The 25,532-nt window shown below is 33.6% G+C and overlaps 2 protein-coding genes across 3 annotated transcripts in view; one reads left to right on the forward strand and one right to left on the reverse strand.

Annotated features, from left to right (window-relative positions):
- The window catches only part of LOC129806438 (uncharacterized), a 47,172-nt gene extending 33,492 nt beyond the window's left edge, over nucleotides 1-13,680 (forward strand). For both annotated transcript variants that reach the window (XM_055855033.1, XM_055855041.1), the window contains exons 3-4: nucleotides 10,836-11,115; nucleotides 11,366-13,680. In XM_055855033.1, coding sequence (XP_055711008.1) covers nucleotides 10,878-11,115; nucleotides 11,366-12,792 — 1,665 coding nt within the window. In that variant the 5' untranslated portion in view covers nucleotides 10,836-10,877 and the 3' untranslated portion in view covers nucleotides 12,793-13,680. The remainder of the gene's footprint in view (nucleotides 1-10,835; nucleotides 11,116-11,365) is intronic.
- The window catches only part of LOC129806418 (relaxin receptor 2), a 146,073-nt gene that overhangs the window by 72,968 nt on the left and 47,573 nt on the right, over nucleotides 1-25,532 (reverse strand). The gene's annotated exons all lie outside the window — the stretch shown is intronic.

A 25,532-nucleotide genomic window follows, 5' to 3' on the forward strand; every position in this document is an offset into this window, starting at 1 on the left:
CAGGTAATTAGAGACGTGACTTAAATGTAACTAAACTTGTTGGAATATCACTGTGACTCTGAAGCAGTAAATTTATTTCCCATAAAAAAGAAGTCACTAATTTTTCAGTAAATAATTTAAAAAGTACAATAGTTCATATTTTAGAATATTAAGTAACACAATAGGAGGAAGTGGGGCACCTTTGAATTGGGGCAGCTTTAAATATGGACATTTTGTCCTCTTTGTAAATGGAACTGAACGTTATTAAGAAAAAAGGTTCAATTTCAAAAGTACCCTAATTCAAAAGTGGCCCACTCCTCCCTACAGTATTTTGTCATAATTTCAATGAAATGATACCTGAAGAAATCGGGCCATTGAAAAATAATTAAATTGTAAAAATTGCAAAATTATTGTAATTTTTTTTTAAATACCTTGATCCCAACTTTAATTGTTTTTATCAGGTCTGAAAACTTCGAATACTAGGGTAAGGGCTCATAATTTTGGACAGTCTGCTTATAAGCATCGATGTTCCAAGTTTGAAGTGCGATATTTTCAATATTAATTGACATTTCTTGTTACTCTCTTTTCAGAAGGGTTGTTTAGAAACTTAGAAAGCTATTTATCGTCTTATTTTTACTAAAATTAGTTTTAATACGTTTAAAAATGAATTGATATGTAGAGGTGACTTTGGCTCTTATTTTGGACAACTTGTTTATTAATTTGGACAACTTGGCTGTAAATTTGGACAGCTAATCCGCCTCAATAGGATGCCCATTGTTCTTCAAAAGAGTATGAAGACAAGGGCTCTTTTTTTAAATTAAAATTTTCTCAAAATAAATATCTAATATTATAATATATCCCAATTTAAAAAAAAATATATATATATATATATATATTTCACCATCCTCTAAAATAATCCTAATCACCTTAAAACGTTATAACCATATTTTATATGCTAGATAAGAAACGTAACTACACATTTTGTACTTACGTTAACCCATTCAGTCAATGTACCAGAAATACTTGAGATAGAATGTTCATATTTTGGGATTAGTTTCCTACAGATTAGTAGATGAATTTTTTGAAAAGAAAAAAATTTTATCTCATATGGGGGCGCAGGGAGCCTCTCTCAAACACACGTATGAACGGTCACTGAATTTAAATTCTGTGCATTAATTCATTACAAACTCTATTGCTTTAGATAGAGTGACTATCCAAGAACACCAATTGGGAACTAGAATTCAAATCAGGGAAAAGGAAAGAGGCCAATTTTAACAAATTCGATGGGATGTCGTATTTTCCGTCCGCCATTTTGAGCAAAAATTTTGCATGACCTTCCGCGAAGCAAGAAAATAATAACAAAATCTATTTTCATATCTGTCGGACTATTTTTCTCAAGTAATTGAATAACTGACGTTACTAAAAATCCATTCTCGACAGCAATTCGGATAAAAATTGCCCAGAAATAAATCATCAAAAAGCACTCAATTTGCGTATGATGTATAATACCATGGTAAGGAATGGGTTAAATACACTTCCAGATAAATATTGTTTTTTAAGTATGCATCAAGTAAAATATAAGAAACATTAAAATGCAAATGAAAGTGAAATAATGAAGCACCTGAATTCCAAATTGTTATTATTTAATATTTTTCAATGCAATAACTCCATAAAACGTTTGCTCAAACGACCTACGCATGAAGAAAAGTTTTCAAAACTTGCAGCACTTTTTTTTTTGATACATAAATAACATTTTGTATCTACGTTTGTGACAAGGTGAAAAATCTTGTTAACTTGTTCCTAATATGTGTTATTCAAAACATAATTCTGAAAACTAGTAAAAATTTTTATTTAACATTTTTCAAATGGGACAAGGCTCTACTGGCATGATATAGAGGCAATTTTAGACAAAAAAAGAATACTTTTGCAATCGTCAGCATGCACAATTCTTTAGAAATAAAAGCGCATCACTTTTACTGTAAATTTAACAATGCTTTATTATATATTAAACACCGCAATATGCAAGGTTTGTTAAGAAAACTATAAATAATATACATTTCCTAAAACAAGAGGTGATTAAGTGTGTGACTTATGGTTCAGATAAGCAGCGATCTTTGCGATTTTACTACCCAGATCACTAAAATACCTTACTTAATTACTCCTTGACCTAAATGACGAATGAGAATTAATCAAATAGATTAGTTCTAAATATAATATTTCTAAATACATTATAATTATATTAGTAAACTGTTTTATTTATTGTTTTTTTCATTTATTTGAAAATTATAAACGTCGGGCATTTTCTTTCCTGAATTCACTGTTCAAAGGCCTATTAAATACATATTTGAAGTTAAAATTGATTTTCACTCACTTTGAAGGTAACAAGTAAAGTGCTTTGAGACAGTGAATGGCGAATTCTTGCAATTTTTCCTCTCAATTGCATGAAACATCTGTGATATGCAAATATGTTGTATATGCATAGTTTTTCGAACTCGACAATTTCTCATGAGTCCTTCCCACCCATGAGACAATCCCAGCTTCTTGCAACATGGCCAAATGGGGGAAAATAGTTTCATTTCACCGCACGATTTTACTGCTCGTGATTGATGATGATACCAAAGAGAGGCTCCGTTCATTGGAATTCGAACACCGACTTTTGTTCTTATACCATGCTATTCCCGTGCATGTGTGAGAACGAGTTTTCCATTCGGTTTTGCAGAGAGAGAGAAAAGCCACCTCATGCTCCACCAACCTCCAAGATCAGACGTAGCACAATCCAATAGTTGTAATTTGCACCGGTCAATTCACTGAATGTTATTGGCAGGAGAGAGATGTGCTAAGCGCCAAAGTCAAATTGATATGCTCTTGTATCTCAAACTAGGATGCACGCATGTTTTTGTAATGTTGCTCAGCAATTTGTCGATATGCGCATGATATGGACTTGTGCATGATTTCCAATGGTACTTTGAAGCTCTTCAACACAAACATGCTTTTGCAACATCATGAGTCCAACGAGTCCAACCTTGGGCAATTTTTCTTTTTGTAAATATAATTCCCATTGATACATGAACTTCGCGAGGAAAGCGGAACAAACAGTTGAGGAAAAATTCAATGCTGAAACTAGAAGAGCTTATTGTAGGTAGGATTCTCAATGTGGACTACTTCGAAATACTGGCCAACCTGGTTCGGGACTGAAGATGTCTTTACGTGTTATTTCCCTATCTTACCAAACCACCATCCATACGGCTTACATCCCTTAAGGGTTATCCCCAAACATTGATTCCTTATAACTTTTTGTAAAACCCTTTGTGATATTTTTTTAGGTGAACATAATTAAAATGAAATCCAGAAGTAGTATAACCGTTTTTCAGTTCAATTTAAACTCCTAATAATTTTGTTAAGTTAGCAGTGTAAATTCTTTTAAAATCGCAGTCATTGTGTAATTTATTTATAATCCCCATTGCAAAATAGAAATTACTAAAATCACAAAATTAAAACAAGGAGAACCCCCTCGAGACTACCGCAAAAAGCAGAGTGCGATGATCCCCTTACCCCCACTCTTTCGAACATCTAATGAATCGAAATCTTATGAACTTTTCAAAATATTAAATATTTCCAAAATAATCTACGTTAAGGCTATTTAAAGATTTTGAAATAATCAAGCTATTCAGACTAAAATTTGAAACCAAATTTTGAGGATATTCGAAATACTGGAATATACTAGTTAAACTAGAAGGAATGCAAACATAAATCGGTCTTCGCAAACTAGAGGTTTAAGTCGTTAAGGACAGTTTCCGAAGATCTGAATTTTCTTAACAGAAAGCAATTGCGACTAAATTGAATTACCGGTATTTTTTCGATTCATTTACGATTCAATTTACTTTTAGTTAGACCATGACTTTCTAGGTGAAGGTTGGATTGTTTCACAATTCTTAAATCTTTTTCCAAGCCCGTTCTGAAATAAATTCTAAATAAATTCAAAACAACTTGTTTTACTTAACCATCTAAAAATATTAAGCACTTTTTTTTATATAAATTGATAATTTTAAATAAAGTTTTCGGACATGAAACAGCCCCACTCTACACTTTAGGGAGTTTCGAGAGGCACTTTTAATATTCAAGTCCGATCGAAGGACATGAAATTTCTTGGCAACTACAATAGGAGAGAATTGCAGAACCTCACTCAAGATTAACTATCAAACTTTATGGATATACACTAATGAACTGAACTGTACAGTAGCTTTAAGAGTTGAGAATAATCTGAAGTCATAAATTGAAGAATAATAAGAAATTTTATGATTCTTGCTAATTCTTTGGCATTTAGAGCAACTAGTGGAACAGTTAAATTCTACTGCAAGATTACTCTTGGCAAATATTTGTCGCAATAAATACAAACGTTACAGCAATTTAAATCTTTATAACCGGAAATTATATTTCTCATCACAATAAAAATGAACAGTTTTGCTCATGTCTGTTTTCAATTTGTGCTTTTGATAGACACCTGAGGCCACTCAGATAGTAAATTCCAATGTAAATTCATATATAGTTGGAATATCTACCCCATTAAACCCTACAATGAGTTTTCGGTCTCATTTTCATGAGTTTGCCCACAATTGGGAAAAAAAACGTTTCATTTCTCCACAAGGTCGTCGAGATGCAAATCTCGACTGGATAGTGAAATTTTTCTCTGGCCAATTTACATATGAATCACTCAACACATTGGTCTCATCAACCACTCTTCCGTGGAACTTTCCCTTTCGCATGAGATGAACGAAAGAAGCTTTGAAGACAAAAATGACGATGTTACACTTTTCACGAGGGAATGAGATGATCATATTTGCACACATTGTTGACCACATTCACAAGACATTCAGACAATGTGGCTGACTTGAATAGGGTCTCGGCAGGAGTGAAAAGAATGGCCCCAAAAAGTAACACCCAACAATACGTGCTAAATGAGTCGAAATCTTCCGTGGCAGCCTACACGAGTGGCATATTAGATAGTATTCTTAGAAATTAACTAGAGATTTTTATCAATTTTCACAATCTCCCAAAGAAATAGGTGTTGGGGTAATTGTTTTGCACCAATAAAATGCCACTTGATAAATTACCATGAAGAGCTCACCACCATATACCATCAACCTTTATATAATACAGATTTTATATCACAGGTCGTTCAGCTAAAACTTTTGCTGCCACTTTCGCATTTCACGTGATTCAGTATTTTTCTGTCAGAAAAAAAAACCTACCATGAACACCCAACAATGCCCCCACGATGACTTGGGGGAAGCTACCAGCCTGGATACAGCTCATAAGGCTAACAATATAAATTACCTTGTTTGCGGATTCACTCAGCAACAAACACCAAAAAATTCGTTTGTATGCTAATGCCGTTTCGATTGAATCACGGAAGGTGAATGAAAAATTATTTAATCATTCACTTTTATTCCGGCCCACAGTCCAGGAGGACACCCACCCTCCTATGATAAGAATAATAAATGAGAGAAAAATCTGTCTCCTTTCGCATGATAAATCTTTCGCACGTAATGAGACATGCTGTGTGTCATCCTTCAAAGAATTAACTTCAATCTTTGGGAAGTGTCTCAGGCATGACAGCCCTACAATTTGATGGACTCATGGGTTTGAGTGTATTAATGTGTCGGAGAATTTTGGATGTGAAAGACAGACGATCAAAACAGGGGATTATCATTTAACTATTTAAGGACGAAGACCGGTGTCTCCCAAAAAGATTTTTTGCCTAACGAACTTCTAAAGTTATATTCTGCTCTAAGAAGTTAGAAAAAGTGATTTTTTCTGACCCTCAATTTTTGACCCTATCGTCCTTAAAAAGTTTAGGAAATTAGGGGCACTGTTTACATATAACTTGCAAAGAAATTATTTGGAATGAGGTAGATTATTATCATTTCTAAAATTTTCTAAGTTCTGAAAACATGCAATTTTTAAATTTTTTAAAAATACATTTAAATAAACTTTAAATAAACATTTCAATTATTCAATAAAAAAACTTGAATTTCTACTGCTCAACTTAAATGAGATCGAATAGAATTTTTAAATGGTCGAAAAGTTATTGCCTAGTTTATAAGAACAGAACGTGAAAAAGGAATACCTGAAAATTATATGTCAGATTGTTAATTAGTATGGGACATGCACGACTTCCTGTAGGGGCAACTGGGGCACCTCTAAATAAGGGCTTTTTCTCATATACTTAAACGGAACTAGACCTTAGCATAAAATTAGCTCCACAAACCAATTATAAAGCCAATTATTGTACAATAATAAGGCATAACTCCATTTAAAATAGAACAAAAAAGGTCAATTTCAAAGGTGCCCCACTTCCTCCTATCGACTGGAATGTAAAATTTTGGAATAATAAATTAATATACATATATTAAAAATGAGCATTATGCAGTATATTCAAATAAGCCAATGCCCAAGAGAAACCAGCTGAATTTAGTAATTATCAGTCTTAAAGAGAAATTCAGCTTCCTGAAACTCTTGAAGCTCCTCCCCTATCGCAAATAGCCTTTAGTATTAAAATGGTTTTAAGAATGGCAAATTAACTATATTACTGGAGATGGATTCCAATGAATATAAAGTAGACTCTAGCTCAATCGGCTGTTTTTTAATCGGGCGAAAAATTTTGTAGACTTATCATCTTATAGGATGATAAGTCACCTTACCTCTGTCATCTTACAGGATTGAACGTAAATTGAATGTCAAGGGAATTTTATATATATGTAAATATTCTGCAACTCTACTAACCATAACGTAATTTAGTTTCTTCTTTGGTACTCATATAGCAAATCATCAAGTATCTTGACTGCATTTTTAATTGAATCTGTACCACGTATAGTAGAATGACGTGCCTTTTGGTAACGGCTGTCAGTTGCCTTCTGTCTGGGCAAATCCAAAAAAGACGTCTTTAAAAACTTACAAGCGTGTTAATGTAATTTTATTCACTTAAGTGAAAGACTGTGTAAATATAACCAGCGAGGCACAAAAGGAAATGAAACACTTAACATTAACCTCCAATATTCTTTGACAATTTAAATGAGGTGCTCAATCAAAAATCAAAATCATCATTCATTTGAATAGGTTTGAAGCGTTTGAAGGGTTTCGAATAAAAATCCATTCATTCACACGTTAAGCAAGGAATTTTGGTACTAAACCAAAACCTCAGTCAATGTTTTGCGATATAAAATGTGAAACGTGACAACTTATCTTTTTGGCTCAAGAGACCGAAAGTCTTGGAGGAATCGAGCAAAGTGCGATGACTATGATTGTGATGACGGTGGAAGTTGGGGACACTAATATAATGACTTTTATGACATAATTTCCGCATATTGTGAATGAAATGATTTATTTGCCATGCACGACACTGAAAATTGTCATTCCACAGACGTTATATGAAATGCCATTTACCTTTATAGTGTAAATAATTATGGTAGATGTCTTTAAGCGCCAGCAAACACAACGACCAGCAACGTGCCAGCTGACCTTGTTACAGATTTTGATTTGATTCTGTCTACTTTTATGTACAATTTATATCGTGAAGCGGTAGGTGAGAAAAAACCGTGCAAGAACGTCGTGGTCCAACGTAGAGAAGTTTGTGGTCATAAAATATTTCACGATGCTACTTGGAGTCTCTTGATTAATCACAACATTATGTGGCACGAAAAATAAGATTATTGTAGCAAGTTCATGACACACGTTTCTCACTTTCGACTTATCGACAGCCATTTATTCTTGGGGGCTACAAGGAATTCATGTCATGCTAAAATGAATGATTTATGGTGAGGTAATTGAATCATTTGTATCGCTTTTAATTACATTCTCTCTATACACTTAACATTTTAATCCAAGCTGGTTGGCGATCTTGTAAGAGTATTTTTTTAAGCATTTATAGAGGCATTTAACTGCAAATGCTATTTTCTTGACAATATTCAATAAAACTATTTTATACACCTCACCACAAAATATTTATCAAAATAAATACGATCAAATACATACAAGAAAACTTACAATTTTGCATTCTTTACTGTCACTTTTCTTTTCAATGGAGAATGTTGAAATTTCATGACATGAATTTATTTTATGGGTGTGCTTGTATTACAAGAATGCGTCGGTGGATTTCATATATAGTGTCTTTCGGTTGCCTTTAAATGAATCACAGGCACATTTTCAGTATATTCTTTCTCTCCTATTCAACAATGAATTGCAATTACTTGGGAGAAATTCACATCTTAAATTGATGCTCAATTCAATGTACATATTTTTTTATTTAAATTCATTACTTAAAGGTCATCCATGATGAATTTAAAATTATTACATTTCACCGATGGGGTATGGGTATTCAATTGAATAAATTGTGAAACCTGTTCGGTATCGACCGAAAAGACTATAATAACTTTATAAAATGCGGAAAAGATCTCTGACCTATGCAATTTGTTGAGTTAAATTCGCTCAAGAGAAGTTGCGAAAAAAAATTGGCGAATTGTGTGAATCATAGAGCTATTAGCACCTCTTTTTTTTGGACCTAGAGGAATTTCATGTGACATTGACACAAAATAACACGTGACTTGCAAACCTCTATAACCAACTGAATTTTAATCAAATCGCTCAAATAACTTCCTTTTTATTTGAAATGCCATTTCAACGGATGAATACACAAACTTTTTTTGCTAAATAATTTAAAGTTGATGATTAAAACGGCATACAAAATTAAATTCAATTTTATATTAAATTTTGATCAAAAATAACTTATATTTTTATAAAACGGATCTGGATTTATATAAATCGTGTGGAAAATGATAAATAGGAAAAACTCTAATATTCCCTTTGCCAAAATTTGCATGATAATTTCATTTTCATTAGTTTTTTTTTTGAAGTGCTAAATTATGTTCAAGTTTAAATAGATCAAAATCAAATAAAATCTGTCAAAAAGGTCAAAAATATTTTAAAACAATTTTCTATATATTAAATAATTAGGTAATCTTACTTACAAGACACTTTTCTATCAAATTTTATTAGTATTAGAATTAATTACATGCCTTATCTAATCAAACCAACAGAAAAGATATAAAATGTCTTTTCCGTAAAATCCAAACAGTTTGAGATTAAACTATATCTTTCAGAATATTTCGTAAAAGTGTGTTGCATTAGGGTCGAAGGCACACCTCTTCGACAGGGAACCCCTTTTGACACTTTTGTCAAAATCTTGAAATTTTTTTAAAATATCTAATAAAATGTAAATATGACGGTTTTTCCTTAGTCTACATTTTCTGATAAGGATAGATGTTCAATTTTCTTATTCCAAATGGTACAGAGTATGGTGTCAATAAGTCCTGACACGACTTCTTAAAGTATCAATAGGTGTTACTTTCACCTTAGTTCATTTTAGAATATGACGGTTCTTAAGATCGTAAAGGCCTAAAGAGACTCAGGCTGATCCTCGAGAATATTTATCCTGTAAAATTCAGCAGTAAAGATTTATCCCAAACTGTCATTAGAACTAATTGTCAATTAGAACTCCTTTGCATAAAATTCCTTTACCGCATCCTTTACTGCCAGATATTGTATGCTAAATATATTCTTGAAGATCAGCCTGAGTCTATGTAGGCCTTAAGCCTAAGAGCTTTAGAATGAATTTTCTAACCGGTTTTAACAGTAGTATGGTAGGGGGAGGTGGGGCTATTTTGAGCTGTGGGGCTAAATTGTTATACGGCTTTTTCGCCTATTTCTAAATGAAGCTGGTCCTTACAATTATTTTATTTAGATCCACAATTTTTTTGTCTATTCAAATTGCTTCATGTTAAAACCCAGTTTCCATTAGAAATATGCGAAAAAATCGTATAATAATGTAGCCCACAGCTCAAAATAGCCCCACCTCCCTCTATACTTGACAAGTCTGGAATGGTTATAATCTGTTATTCAATTCAATTCAATTGATTTATTCAATCTCCAAGATTGCGGCTTCCGACCGATCATCAGGCAAAACGGCACAAAACTCCTGAATCACTGATTATTTACTATAGTAATGCACAGACGTTGTACCGATTATTTTTACATGGATTTCCATCCTATAACCGAATTTTAGGCAATCTTAACAACTTTTATTTTTGGGATCTACAATAAAATTCCCGACTTCAAGTATTCTACAAAGTTGAAACTGAGCAGGAGTTTTAATAACAGAAACAACCATTATTTTTTAAAGTAAAAATCATTTAATAAAATTTTCATTAATTAATAACGACTTTAGAATAGGGTGAAAGGAACACCTATTAACACTTTAAGAACTCGTGTCAGGGCTTATTGACACCCTTCTCTACCATTTGGAATACGAAATTTGAACATTTATCCTTATCGAAAAACGAAGATTAGTAAAAAAAAAACGCCATATTACTTACATTTTATTAGATACATTAAATAAATTTCACCTGTTGAACAGATGTTCACTCGACCCTAGGTAGACATTCATCATGATAGCATTTATCATAGTATAATTGCTTAAATAGAAACACGATCAAGTTCGAATTCTAATATCTAATTTTGCCAATTAAAAATTTTGCCAATTGTTAAAAATGAAAGACTGCCTTACATTTTCAATAAGAGTTCAAAAAATCCTCTATACGAAAATATAAGATATTTTATGGATTATTGCCATCAAATTTACAATTTAACCGGTATATAAAAGGAGAAAAAATTAGTGAGAGTTTACAAGTCGTTAAACCCCAAAGATGTCATCTTTCACTTAATGCTTGGAAAATTTCTCTTTATCCACGAAAAAACAAGTAATGCTAATCAATTAACATGCTCCATGTCTTTCTATCTTCCAGAACACTTGACAGAGATACCGCGACGACACATGTTTGAGAAAGATGTATAAAATTTGGAGTTCTCGTATGATCATCAAGTTTCTCTTTGCGCTTGGTGTATGGTCTTTCTTACTGCTAGGCCTCCTGAAGTTGCATAGTAATCGTGTGATTCTTGAGGAGAACATCCAATCAGGAATTAATGGACGACTGCTGTTGCAGAAGGATGGACGATACCAAGAAGCTACATCTACAACCACCGAAAAGTTCCTCCCACTTGATGTTTTGATTGACAATCGAACGAGTAAGTGAGGGAATTTGCTAAGCTTTGAAGTGAAGATTTGGGATTAAAAATTCATATGGGCTCTTGTAGATCAATAGCACTTCACGCAAGGCCAATATTAGAGTGTCTGGCTATAATTAAATTACCTGATCTTTTTGCACTATAGACTTCAAAAAGGCGGATCAGGAAGTTTTGAAACAATTAGCGTAGATTAAGACCGTCATGATATACGTCACACTAATTCTATTTCATGGTTTCTTATTTCTAACAGAATTGGATGACGATCAACTCGTACGCGATGTGGAATCTCGACTGCCATCCCTACCGATAGCCTATTGGAGCAAGTACAAGAATTTCTCTCAACAGAAATCTTCCACTTGTGCAAAATACCCATCAATATTTGATTTGGAATTCAACAACATATATTGGCAAACTCTACGGACCAGCAATGGCACATTCCAACTCTATGGGGCGTACTATGATATCCGGAAAAAGTCGCGATTAGGCCCAGCAGTTCGGATACTAGGCATGATAGATCGGATTGAGCCGAAAGTGAAAACTTACTGCCAGTTCTGGTTCGATGGTCAGAAAGAGCCCTTCATTGTCAAAACGTTCGAGTATAAGTACGTTTGGTACAATAAATGGGGCAATTACAAGCAAGGCATTTACCAGCCCTACCTCATCGCTTGCCAAATACCTAAGGCCTTCCATGGAATTAAACCTGCTTCGGTTTCTGTTGTAGAGAATGAATGTGACACTGCCACAAATAATTTAAGGGTCCTTTACAATCATCCCTCAGACGGAAAGAAGAAAAACTTTGCCGTGTGCGTCAAGGGTCTAGATTTCCTCTATGACGATCTATCAGTCCGCCTTGTGGAGTGGATAGAACTGCTGAACATCCTGGGAGCAGATAAGATCTACTTCTACAATCTTCAAGTTCATCCCAATATCACTAAAGTCCTGGACTATTACGAGGCTGAGGGAAAGGTTCAAGTCACTCCGCTCACTTTGCCTGGTGGGCAACCCAATGTTCCTGGTTTCCAGCACCTCTACCTCACCAAGAAGACCAACCATAAGCGTCAGAATGAGCTGATACCCTACAATGATTGCCTGTATAAGAATATGTACATGTACAAGTACATTACACTTTTGGACATTGATGAGGTGATCATGCCCAAGGGTGATCTCAACAGCTGGACCGAATTAATGGACGTGGTGCTGCCCAAGTCACTGAAGCAGCGAAAAGAAGGCTACCATAGCTTCAACTTAAGAAATGTCTACTTCCTTGATGGCTACCAACACAACCATGGATGGAATAAGGATATTCCCAAGTTCATGCACATGCTACAGCATGTCTATCGGGCTCAGAACTACACAAAACCCAATCAATATGTAAAATGCTTCCATGATCCCGAGTCTGTGCTCAGTCTGCACAATCACTTTCCACTTTCCTGCCTGGGTGGAGCTTGCAAGTCTTTCCCTGTAGATACGGAAGACGGACACTTACAGCACTACAGGGCGGATTGTGTGAAAAGTCTCAAGAAAAGCTGTGATGAGTACAAGGAACATCAGGTGCGCGACACAACAATCTGGAAATTCAAAGAAGAACTTGTCCAGCGCTCTATGCGAACTCTCGAGAAGCTAGGCTTCTTCCGGAATCCACCAACAGGTCGGGGTTCACGTGACCTGGAACGGTGATCGTGATCTCAGACCCGTCACTATAAATCAATTTTGAAAACCGCACAAAATCACTTAAAAATAAAGTATAGCGAAATAATTGTGATATAAACAGAAAGAGAAAACCCTGTATACTTAAAAGATAAGAAAAAAAAACAATTCTTACAATAATCAATTGTGAAAAGAGAAAAAAAGGAAATATCAAACCATGTATTGTGACTTCTTCATTGTTAAATTCGATTATTTGTCATGTATTGTTGAGACAGTGAAAAGAAAGTCAAATAGGTTTTTACATTATGATTTGAAGAAAAAAAAAAAGAGAGAATGACTTAAAAAGTGTGTTGTGTGCCTTCATAAAACATAATCATTCACAGAAGCTGAAAAGCTTAGAGTTTGTTGAAAAGTGTGACACCGTGTTTGAATCTTTTGGATAGACACTTTTTGAAAATATCACAACTAAAAAGATTATTTGAAATAAAAAAGAATTATACAAAAAAAGTAACCGTGATTTAAAATATTAGGTAATTAGTAGGTAGTTGTTGTATGTTTATATGGAAAGACTGAACTGTTGTTTAGAAGAAGAAAAAAAATTAAATGAGTGAAAGAAGGGAATAAGAAGTAGTAAATTGATCAATTATTTATTATTCAATTGCAAAATACTGTAAAAAAAAGTACACAAAACTACTGTATGAAATAATTTTCCTTCCTATTACATCGTAAGTGTGTGTACATAATGCTATATGAAGGTATAAAAGAAAGAACGTAACATAATACTATAGAATACAACAAATTGAAAACAGAGTCAAATAAAAACTGAATCAATTTAATGTTAAGTTAATTTATCCAATCTTCTGTCAATAGTCATTTAAATCTAATCCTATATTATATTTGATATTTAAATTCTGCAAAGTGCTTGTTTTATTTTTCTGCCATGGTTCCTCTTAAAACAGGAAAACTTTTATGGGCTTTACCTCCATGGAATTGGTGAATCAAAAGCTTTAAAAAGGCATATAAAGGGAAGAGTACCCCGGATCGGAATATTAAGAGACCTGCTCGATCTTTAGTTGAAAATATAAGCCTCAAAATACTATATTTTGGTATTTTTGTGTCTGCTAATCGGTATACTAATGATTCACTTAACTATATCTGCACATTTGAATTTTAAATTTTAAGAATAAATTAATAAAAAATACATGTAATTGCAACGATGTACTCTGTACCTCGGATCGTCACAAATTTAATCAGGTGTATTACGGAAAATTGGTTTTAAAAATTAAACCTAAACTAATGCACTGCATTCTTATGAGAGTTAAATGCTAAAAAGTAGCTAACAATTTTTAAAAATTCATTTGAATTGGTGCGACAATCTGATAGTAACCAACCTGACAATCCGAGGAACACTGCCGATCGCTGGTGCTCTTCCCTTACGTCCTTTAGACACATTTCTAGCCAGCAATATTTTACAAAAAAACAAAGACTTAACTCTAAACTGAAAAGGATCTCGTTTAAGAATTATGAAAATAGTTCCAACTTATCCGTAAATCTTCATCATTTCTGTATCGGAAGTGATGAATACAAAAAAAAGAATAGATAGTAATCTCTCATTGGCGTTTCTTGCAAACTACATTTAGCAGAGTTTAGAAATATCCCTCAAATATTTAATGCATTTAAAAAAAAATATTATAAATTAAAACAAATTAAATATTTTAAATTGTTTAAAAATTATGACTTACATTTCTAGGCTGCGTCTCTAACTTATTTCAAGTCTATCATAATTTTTAAACTTCATAAAAAAATCTAAAGAAATTCGTATTACTATATTTTAAGATCCCGCGACCCCAATAGGGATAAGCGATTGAAAATGATGATGATGATGATGATGATATTTTAAGATCTTATTTATTTATTATCATCTAAATTATCTATACTAGTAAAATCTGTAAATATCATCGACGAAAAGGTCAAGTACATCCAAATTGTTAGGTGTTCAGTTAAACCTTTACACAATACTTAGACAGGAAGTTAATTTAATTTTTCAAATGAAGTTCGAAGACATTTTTTTAAAAAAACGTATGCCTAAAATTAATCAATTAATTAATTAAAAGAAATCGCTAAATCTAGTTGTAGTGAATCCTTCCTAAACCGAGATCTAATTATGTCTTGAAATTTTATATAACAATAATTTAACATAAAAGGTCGAGGAAAGTGGGGATCCTTTAAAATTGTTTTTTCTCCTATTTTTTTAATGGAATTGGACCTTATCATGATATAATAAAGCTACACAAATCAATACTAAAGCCAAATTATACTTTCTCCGTTCCGAAATAAGTCGTACGTTTGGAGAAAAACTAGGGATTAAGGAATGGTTTCAGAGTTTTTTGTTATTTGCAAATATCTTATGTATGTTGAAGTTGTTCATTTTCCGCGTTTTTTTTTAAAGAGCTCCGGTAGATATAATTACTAAAAACTGGACTGTTATTAACATTACAGGCTAGAATTTGTACTAGAATTTGTACAGAATAAACTATAAAAAGAACATCTTTTTTTGTGTTCGAATATCTGGGTGCTAAATGGTTAGAGATGGTAATGGTCCCAGGATCGACTTATGGGGGATCCCCTGAATGTCCCAAGTCCCTATCTCTCACCATTTAGCACCTAATTTAAATTGAAAATAAAACGCGAAAAATAAGAGTTTTTTAAGACATTCGCTCCTCAACTTACCATCAACACAAGACCCCAATTTTAATTCCGAACATTAACAATAGTTCTTTAAGAGCTAATTATTGATACGCAAAACATTTATCAACAAACTTTCTCTTAATCCCAATTTTTTCACAAACGTATGACTTCTTCCGGAACAAGAATTTTTCCCAAATGTACGCCTTATTTCGGAACGGAGGGAGTAGTACACTATCATAAGGCTCAGTTCCATTTAAAAATTAGAGAAAAAGCCCTATTTCAAAGGTGCCCCTAATTCAATTTTATATAATTTATTCTTCCATTCTGCTATAGTCATAGTCCTCAAAATATGAACTCCTCTAAAATGAATGACGACGGTTCAATTATAAATGTAAAATCTGAGGTTATGTGAGGAAAGTTTTACGTTGAGTTTGAATTAGAAACATTTTTCTTTGGTATTTCTTCAAAATTATCGTATTATATTAACTTTCTCAAAAAATTCCTTAATTTTCGATACAAAAAGTTAAATATCAAAACCTAAAGAATAAAAATGCATCTCAATATTGGTTTACTTGTGTGAGACATAATTAAAATAATCGTTATAGATAGAGTTAAAGATAATAAATCTATAAAATACAAATGTGAAAATTATGGAAAATTACGGATGTGGAACAGCACACCAAAGAAACTTTATCTCCCTTATCTCCTCCATATTGTTTTACAGAACATAATGCTCTATTTAAAAGATTAGAAAGTTCTTTCTGGGCGTGTTCAAACATTTTTTTTTGCTTTTTTTTTTCAAAAAGTTTACAAGACAATGTGAATTAATATTCCCATCAAATCTGGGATAAAAGAAAACTAATAAGCGTATTTCGTTTTAATATTTAATAACAAAATTAAGGAATTGAATTTAATCATTAACCATCATATAATGTTACCTAAGTCAATTTGTATTGGGCAAACACTGGCAAACACTTTTATTAAAATATTACAAACTGAATTTAAAATTTTCAGTGTTTTAAAATTTAAATGTGTTTGCGTCCTACTTTAAATTAAAGGCATGCAGCTTAAAAGTACACTTTGACCCCTCAATTCTAAAATACAGAAAACCTGAGGTAGAACTACTTTTTAATACTATCGAATCGATAGTACTTTTTACACATTATGGGACCATTTCATGTACCATTCTTGAAAAAAAGTGAGTGTTTGTATTTTTTTTATATTATCGACAATCGATACTGTCGAAAATGCATTTTTATGTCACCCAAGAAGTTTTACTTTAAAAGCTTAGTGGTTAACTCAAAGATTTCCAATTGTGACTTAAATGTCAAAGACGCTTCATCCAGTATACCAGTTTAACCTGAAAATTATCCCTATTTCAAAATTTGGTAGGTTTCCTGATCACTTTTAAGATTAAAGAAAACTTAAAGAAGTTTAACATTTCAATTTCACATTCGATTTTGCACAGTTTCTTGCAAGTCAGTTTACAAGCTTTAAGAAATTTGATTAAAAGCCGAACACAAAAAAGCCCAAATAATTATGTATCTTGATAAAACTCAATGAAATCATAACAAAATTGAAAATATTTGCTTTAATAGAAAAACTTAATCTAACGTGTTTCATTTTTCAACGATATTTCAAAAAATCTAACGTTTTTTGATATACCAAACTTTTTCGAAATGCGACAGCCACCCGAATTAAAAAGCAGTACGATTGAATAAAGGCTGATTGAGTGAGAGTACGTTTACTGTAGAGGAAAGAGAGCTGCCTTCGGACGATTTATGCTTCGTAAAAATAATTTTTTAATGTGTTATAAATTAATTTGGTCCATTATAATATTGTATTAGGTGAGATTCTTAACAATCTCACCTACTATAATCCTAACAAAATTTCATGTCCTCCGATCGCGCTCAAACTTGGCCAAAATGTGTTTCGCCACTTCCTGATCACGAATATATGGGGGGCTAAGTTACGTTCCCGGCCGGCCGGCCGGCCGGCCGTCCGGCCGCTCTTTGGAGCTTAATAGCTCCTAAACTAAAAAAGATATCGACTTGCGGTTTGCGGCAAAGGTTAAATATCGTATGAAAATTGCAACATGGTGCATTGACCCCCCACCCCCCACCCCTCCTTCCGCCATTTTGAAGACCACCCTTTTTTTGTTTTCTCAATAGCTCCGGCCCTATGGCATCGAGCGGGCTCAAATTTTAGTATGTTATAGCTGGGCCTTAGAGCTTTCCATCAATACCAAACTTAAGGTCCCCCGACCCCCCTGACCCGAGCTATAAGGGTCCAAAAAAAAATTTCTTAAAATGGCCATAACTCCTGTTCTAATTGTCAGAATTTAAAAAATGAGGGCTTTTTGGAAAGCTCTCGTGAAATGCCACTTCCTCTTCTAACATCGCAAGTTCATTAAACCACCGCTAGGGGCGCTATTATTAAAAAGAAAATTTTTAAATCTTAAAAGTTAAATAACTCAAAAATTCCTTATGCAATCGAGCTGAAATTTTAGTATGTTGTAGCCGTTGATTATACCTATCAAACAAAAAAAACCTTAAGTCGATCCATAACCCCTGACCCGAGCTATAAGGGGTCAAATTTCGAACATTGACCGGCCTCTATCTCCGGTTCTAATTAACATATCGACATAAATTTTACCTTTTTGGTTTCGTCTCGATGAGCACTTTCAGATGGAAGTTCAAAAAATCACTACAGGTGGCGCTGTGATAGCGTCAAAATTCATCGAAATTCAAAGTCACTTTTCTCAAAAACGGCATTGTGCAAGTTAATGAAATGTTAGTATGTTGTAGTCCAGTCTAGGACGTTTCCAAAATGGTGCGTATGTCCGCTGTGGTTTCAATAGAACCGGAGATATGAGGGGTCAAAGTTCACAAAATTTAAAAAATCATATCTTCGGTTCTATGTGACCGATTTTGATGAATAAGGGCTTAAACGAAAGATCTCACCAAATACTACAACTTTCTAGAACATTTGAACTTCGTGGGACCAACATCAGGGGCGCCACAGTCAAAAAACGAATTTCAATATCACATAACCTCAATTATCTCGACTGTCGCTGAACCGATTTTGATGATTACTTCGACATAATTGTAGAGGACATTTGTCTCTACATTTCGTCCATACATCATTTTCCACTCAGACTACGCTATCACTCCGATTTTGCCGTTTAAGTGTGAAAAAATTGATTTTTCCCATAATAACGCTTTGAAATCACTCAGATGCCAATTTGACTGCCTCTACTCCACCAAGACACTTAAAAGGGACAGATAATCCTAACCGGCTTATGTAGGTGAGATTCTTAACGTGAGCTAACTCGGAGTGCATGCAAATTCGATTTGATGCTGAAGTAGGGAGACGCCATTCAGTTATCTTGAATCAAATTCGTGAAATTATACAAGTTTTGTATTTGAACCAAAATATCAAGGATTTGGATGAACTGACAGAAAAGTGTTATATGGGTGAAATGTAGACCAGAATGTTCTCTATAATTTTGCCGTAGAACTTGAACTCATCGATTACTCAGAAGCCAAGATAAGCGAGGTTTTTTGTTTCTTAACTCGTTTTTTCATCCAGAGTGCCCCAAGTGTTCATTTGTTGAACTTCAACTAAATCAAAGAATTGTTGTATTTTACGGGACTCTCCATTTAAACCCCTATTTTAAGTGTCTTGGTGGAGTAGAGGCAGTCAAATTGGCATCTGAGTGATTTCAAAGCGTTATTATGGGAAAAATCAATTTTTTCACACTTAAACGGCAAAATCGGAGTGATAGCGTAGTCTGAGCGGAAAATGATGTATGGACGAAATGTAGAGACAAATGTGCTCTACAATTATGTTGAAGTAATCATCAAAATCGGTTCAGCGACAGTCGAGATAATTGAGGTTATGTGATATTGAAATTGGTTTTTCGACTGTGGCGCCCCTGGTGTTGGTCCCACGAAGTTCAAATATTCTAGAAAGTTGTAGCATTTGGTGAGATCTTTCGTTTAAGCCCTCATTCATCAAAATCGGTCACATAGAACCGGAGATATGATTTTTTGAATTTTGTGAACTTTGACCCCTCATATCTCCGGTTCTGTTTTAACCACAGCGCGCATACGCACCATTTTGGAAACGTCCTAAACTGGACTACAACATACTAAAATTTCATTAACTTGCACAATGCCGTTTTTGAGAAAAGTGACTTTGAATTTCGATGAATTTTGACGCTATCACAGCGCCACCTGTGGTGACTTTTGAACTTCCATCTGAAAGTGCTCATCGAGACGAAACCAAAAAGGTAAAATTTAGGTCGCTATGTTAATTAGAACCGGAGATAGAGGCCGGTCAATGTTCGAACTTTGACCCCTTATAGCTCGGGTCAGGGGTTATGGATCGACTTAAGGTTTTTTTTGTTTGATAGGTATAATCAACGGCTACAACATACTAAATTTTCAGCCCGATGCACAATGGAATTTTTGAGTTATTTAACTTTTAAGATTTAAAAATTTTCTTTTTAAAAAAAGCGCCCCTAGCGGTGGTTTTATGAACTTGCGATGTTAGAAGGAGAAGTGGCATTTCACGAGAGCTTTCCAAAAAGCCCTCACTTTTTAAATTCTGACAATTAGAACCGGAGTTATGGCCATTTTAAGAAATTTTTTTTGGACCCTTATAGCTCGGGTCAGCGGGGTCGGGGGACCTTAAGTTTGATATTGATGGAAAGCTCTAAGGCCCAGCTATAACATACTAAAATTTGAGTCCGCTGAATGCCATAGGGGCGGAGCTATTGAGAAAACAAAAAAAGGGGGGTCTTCAAAATGGCGGAAGGAGGGGTGGGGGGTGGGGGGTCTATGCACCAAGTTGCAATTTTCACCCGATATATAACCTTTGCCGAAAACCGCAAGTCGATATCTTTTTTAGTTTAGGAGCTATTAAGCTCCAAAGAGCGGCCGGCCGGCCGGCCGGCCGGGAACGTAAATTAGCCACATATATATTCGGAATCAGGAAGTGGCGAAACACATTTTGGCCAAATTTGAGGTCGATCGGACGACATGAAATTTTGTTAGGATTATAGTAGGTGAGATTGTTAAGAATCTCACCTAATAGGGTTTTAAATGGAAAGTCCCACAGAATACAACAATTCCTTGATATAGTTGAAGTTCAACAAATGACTACTTGGGGCACTCTGATGGATGAAAAAACGAGTTAAGAAACAAAAAACCTCGATTATCTTGGCTTCTGAGTAATCGATGAGATCATGTTCTATGGAAAAATTATAGAGAACATTCTGGTCTACATTTCACCCATATAACACTTTTCTGTCAGTTCATCCAAATCCTTGATATTTTGATTTAAATACAAAATTTGTATAATTTCACGAATTTGATTCAAGATAACTGAATAGCGACTCACAATTTCAGCTCCAAATCGAATTTGCATGCACTCCGAGTTAGCTCACGTTAAGAATCTCACCTACATAAGCCGGTTAGGATTATCTGTCCTTTTTAATAGCTAATCTAATGCCTCAAATTTTCTGGAAAGAGAAATGGGTGAAATCCATAAGTAACATAGAGAAAAAATTGAATTGTTCGAAGCTTGAGTCGTCCGAAGGTAGCGCGCTTTCCCCTAGCCTCTATTAAAGAATACGAATTAGCATTAAACTAATTTTTAAATTATTAAACTTTAAATGCTTAATGTTTAAAGATTAGTACCAGAATTGAGAGGACAAAAAATACGGTCTTTAATTTTTAGGAAATATAACTTCACAGTAATCATAATTTTCTTTGCCTGACTGCAAAACTGACCAAATGATATAAGATAACCTCTTTAATTTTTCGGTAACTCTAAAACAAGTCTATGTCCTGTAAAACTACTTTTATGGCCTCTATATAGAAAAAAATATTTTGGAAAATAGTTCGTAAATGTTTGTGAATTTCCACTAGGGGCCTACGAAATGACTCTAATCGTACAACTCACTTAAAAGTTCATAAAAAATTTGTACTTTTCACAAATACATGATCACTTGAGCAATTTTTGTTCTATTACAAACATTTGTTCGAACATTTTTGGTTATCTGGCAATTTTTGCGAACAAATGACATAATTTTATGAACAATTTTCTGTTTGTTTACGAACACATACGAATAATAGAATTATAGAATTGTAATAGACCTAAAAATACTCGTTAAAGTGATCATGTTACGAACGATGTTTGTGAAAAAGTACAAACATTTACGAACAATTTTACGAAAAAATTTCTTCTATGTACACATTGAAAGTATGTTTCGTCAAAAATTGCTTTAAAAAAAGACGTTTCCATCCACAATAATAAGGGAAATTTTCTTCAAAAGAGCATTTTTTACAAAATTATTCACAGTATGTAAGAGACTTTTATAGTTATACTCTGAAAAAAATGTTCTTTCATACAGAATATGGTAATGTTTTGTCAAATCAGCGGCCAACTGGATTTTGTTAAAAGTTTGTCAAAAGGGTGTTTTTCATATAAAATGCAAGAAAAAATTTGTCAAATTGGTAAATAACATCCTTTTGACAAAATTTCAACAAAATCCATTTGTTCGTTTAACAAGACATTTTTTTTTTCAGAATAGACAGTTTGTAAGAGAGAGAGAAAACGCCTCAATTGGCTTCGATTAAGATTTTTATTGATTAAAAAAGAAATTCATAGTCCTAAATTTATAATGAACTGGTAATTGATATCTATTCAATACTCTATTGAATTCTTAAATTTGTACATTTTTATAAAAGATTTTAGCACATTTTATGTTGATTAATGAAACGATTTAAATCAATTTAAAATCGATCAAGAACACTAAATGGAAAATTTTTCTATTTATCTCCTGATATTTTTCTTTCAATATAGGGTAAAGTGATACAAGTTGGACATAGTGTTACAAGTTGGATAATTCGCCGGTACAAGTTGGACATGACTTTTTTCTTGATAAATACAGTATACAATTTGTTTTTAAGCACAAGGAACCAAATTATATAACTAAAGCATTAAAAATATACAAATAAAAATAAAGTACTAAATTTATCAAAAAAAAAGCCCTGTCCAACTTGTACCACATTACCCTAATATTCCAAAAATTTACATCTTGCTGGTAAAAAATATATTTACGGAACTCCATGTGCTAATTATTTAACTTTATTTAAACAAATTATTGTGTATGTTTAAATGCTTCTGTTTAATAATTACCTCAATGATATTAAACATCAGGCAACTCAAGAACAAGAAAATAAAAAGGTTAGTATTGATCTCAAGCACAAATTCTTACTGAGAATCACAAACTGATAATTAAAACAAAAAAATTTACATAGTCGCATTCCGTACGTTAACTATCTTTTTTTAAAAACCAGATGAATAGGGGTATTACGTTTACGATTGCAATCCATCAGTTGCAAATAAAATTGGAAGATTCAGCTTGTTTTTTAGATGTAAATGGCATCTTGTTTTGGCGGGAAAATCTGAGATGGGGCAAAAGGAGGGGCTTTCAATTGAAGCTTTATGTGATGTGGCAAAAAAGCCCAATTGACATTTCATGAATTTTATTTGTGGAGTACCTATGATGTGCAATCATTAATCACGATGATGGTACTTTCTCACACAATCACATCGACATGGGTGAAAATTCAATTGAAATGGCTTTTGTCTGGCATTTTGGGAAAATACGGAAGCTGCGTGGAGCCTTCGCCATGGAAAAGATCATCGATATTTTGTAAGAAGGAGAGGTTCACGAGGCATACAAAATAGAAAAATTGCTAAATTGCAATGACCCCATCAACCACAACATAATACGAATTGACTTTTGGACGAATGATTCGACCTCTTGGCGCGAGGAAGATATTATTCTTTATGTGCAAAAATTAACCCATCTTCGAGGCATCTTCAAGATACATACTCTCTTAGCAAGGAGGTGTGAGCAAAATGCCAATAATGAATTTGCTGTATTTATTAGAAAGTCATGAAGGAAACAAATCTGATTGCGTCGACGGATTCTTCTGCAGAGAAACAGCTCTTTCAAGCACCTCGTAGATAAATATAAATCTCTTTAATTTTTGTGTAAATTGGAAAATCATGCTGTACAATCTCACTATTTATACGGTGACGACAGTGACGAAATTTTACATGGATTTTGCCGTCTCTCCTATGTGGCATATCGGCACGAGAAGACAATTACGAACTACCTCTTCACATTAAAGTGCTGAAATATTCATCTGAAATTTTTAAAACAACAGTTTCTCGGCAATTAATTTTTTTTTTTTTGGTGGAAAAATATATTCAATGATTTTCTTTAAATTCACCTCATCATAGTCAATTACTCTTACTTTTTTTTCTAAAATGTAATACTCTTTGAAAGTCAAGTAAATCGTCTTTCAATTTAAAGCATAAAATTTCATTCTCAACATTAGAAATCCTCATGAAAAGTTCCCCAAATTGAATTTTCATGAAATTATCGGACACAATCTACCTGTACAAATTTTACTCAACCGAATCACATTCTTTGTAAGAATTTTCACCGTGTAATTTCAGATAATTTTCGCGGTAGAGAGACTTCGAGATCTACAACAAAGTATGTGTCAATTCTTCTCATAAAACTGTACAACATCAAAATTACACATTTTGAGACTAAGCTCCAGCAACTATGTCTTTTTTCGGAGGCATTCAACTCTCTGGCAATAGCAAGAAAGAAGCTCAGAATTGAATGTTGATGGAAAATGGAATTAATAGAATCGATCAAAATGTTCTGCGAAAGGTATTTCAATAAAACATGAAATGTAATGAGGATTATTCGATTTGAGAAGCCGCACCTTTTCAACAGACAATTTCTCTGGCACACACTCCTCCTCTCTTGGTCAGAGATGGCATGGGTCTAGGTGCTTGGCGTGAAGAAAATTCATGGAGAAGAACATTAATACACCGATGACCCCGATCATTTTCAAAGTCGCCATACGATAATTTGTGGTTTTTCTCGCGATGCAACTCTACAGGATGATGACAGACCGGTTTTGAGCCATTTTCAACCACAATATTCTAGTTCAATTCACCAATAATAATGAATTGCGTCTGCAAATTGACCATTAATAGATTGTCTTCATCACGCACCATTCTTGCTTCTGACTTCTTCGCCAGCGTCCATCAGCTGACGATCATCATCAATGTAATGATGATGGCACAACATTCCTCAGCCACTTATGAATCGCTGAATATCAACTGAAATGGACACTGGAAATTATCATAAGCTTTACACTTTCACAGTAATCGTGATTCTACTGGAACCACGGAAGCCACGGCAGCCACGCACAAAACGCCGTTTTTAATTCTTTTTTAGTTTCTTCGCCATTATGATGTCTACACACTAGAAGCAATTTTTGTCAAAAATTGCCTTTTCAAAAAATTCTGACGTTTCTGCATACAAGGATAGGGGAAATTTTCTTTAAAAAGGTATTTTTTAAAGAAATTGTTCCCAGTGTGTAGAGGCCTTTATGGGGCCGTTTCACACATGCCTTTGCTACATATAACATTATCAGCTGAGATTCTATATTTATAATAATAATGCAGTAATGTCTTGAACTTGTTATTCGTATTTTCAAAATACCAATAATCATGTATAGAGCCTTAAGAGAGCCTTAAGAATATACACTGAGAAAAAAAGAGGCTACGATTAACTTTTTTTCGTCATAACTTTAACACTTTTCGGATGTAAAAATATATCAACATTTTTTAATGTTAATTTTACATCTTTTGAGGGTAAAATCAACATGAAGAAGGGTAACTTTAACCCATAATACACCTAAAAAGGGTAATATTTACACCGATTTCGGATCAATACTGCAGGGTAAAATTAACATTTCCGGAATGTTATTTTAACTTTTTCGGATTTCTCTCAGTGTAGTTAGTTTGAATCTATGACAGACGCATTTAACACTAAAAGCTTTAAGAAATTTTGGTCAGCCGCTAAAACAATTTAAACCTGTTAATAAACCCTCTCAAACCATCATCATAGATAGATATTTTAGGTAACTTGTTTTTTTTAAGAGAATGATTATCAAGGGGTGGAGTCGATGAAG

The sequence above is a fragment of the Phlebotomus papatasi genome, chromosome 1, assembly GCF_024763615.1.
Source record: "Phlebotomus papatasi isolate M1 chromosome 1, Ppap_2.1, whole genome shotgun sequence".
In the NCBI taxonomy this organism is placed as follows: domain Eukaryota; kingdom Metazoa; phylum Arthropoda; class Insecta; order Diptera; family Psychodidae; genus Phlebotomus; species Phlebotomus papatasi.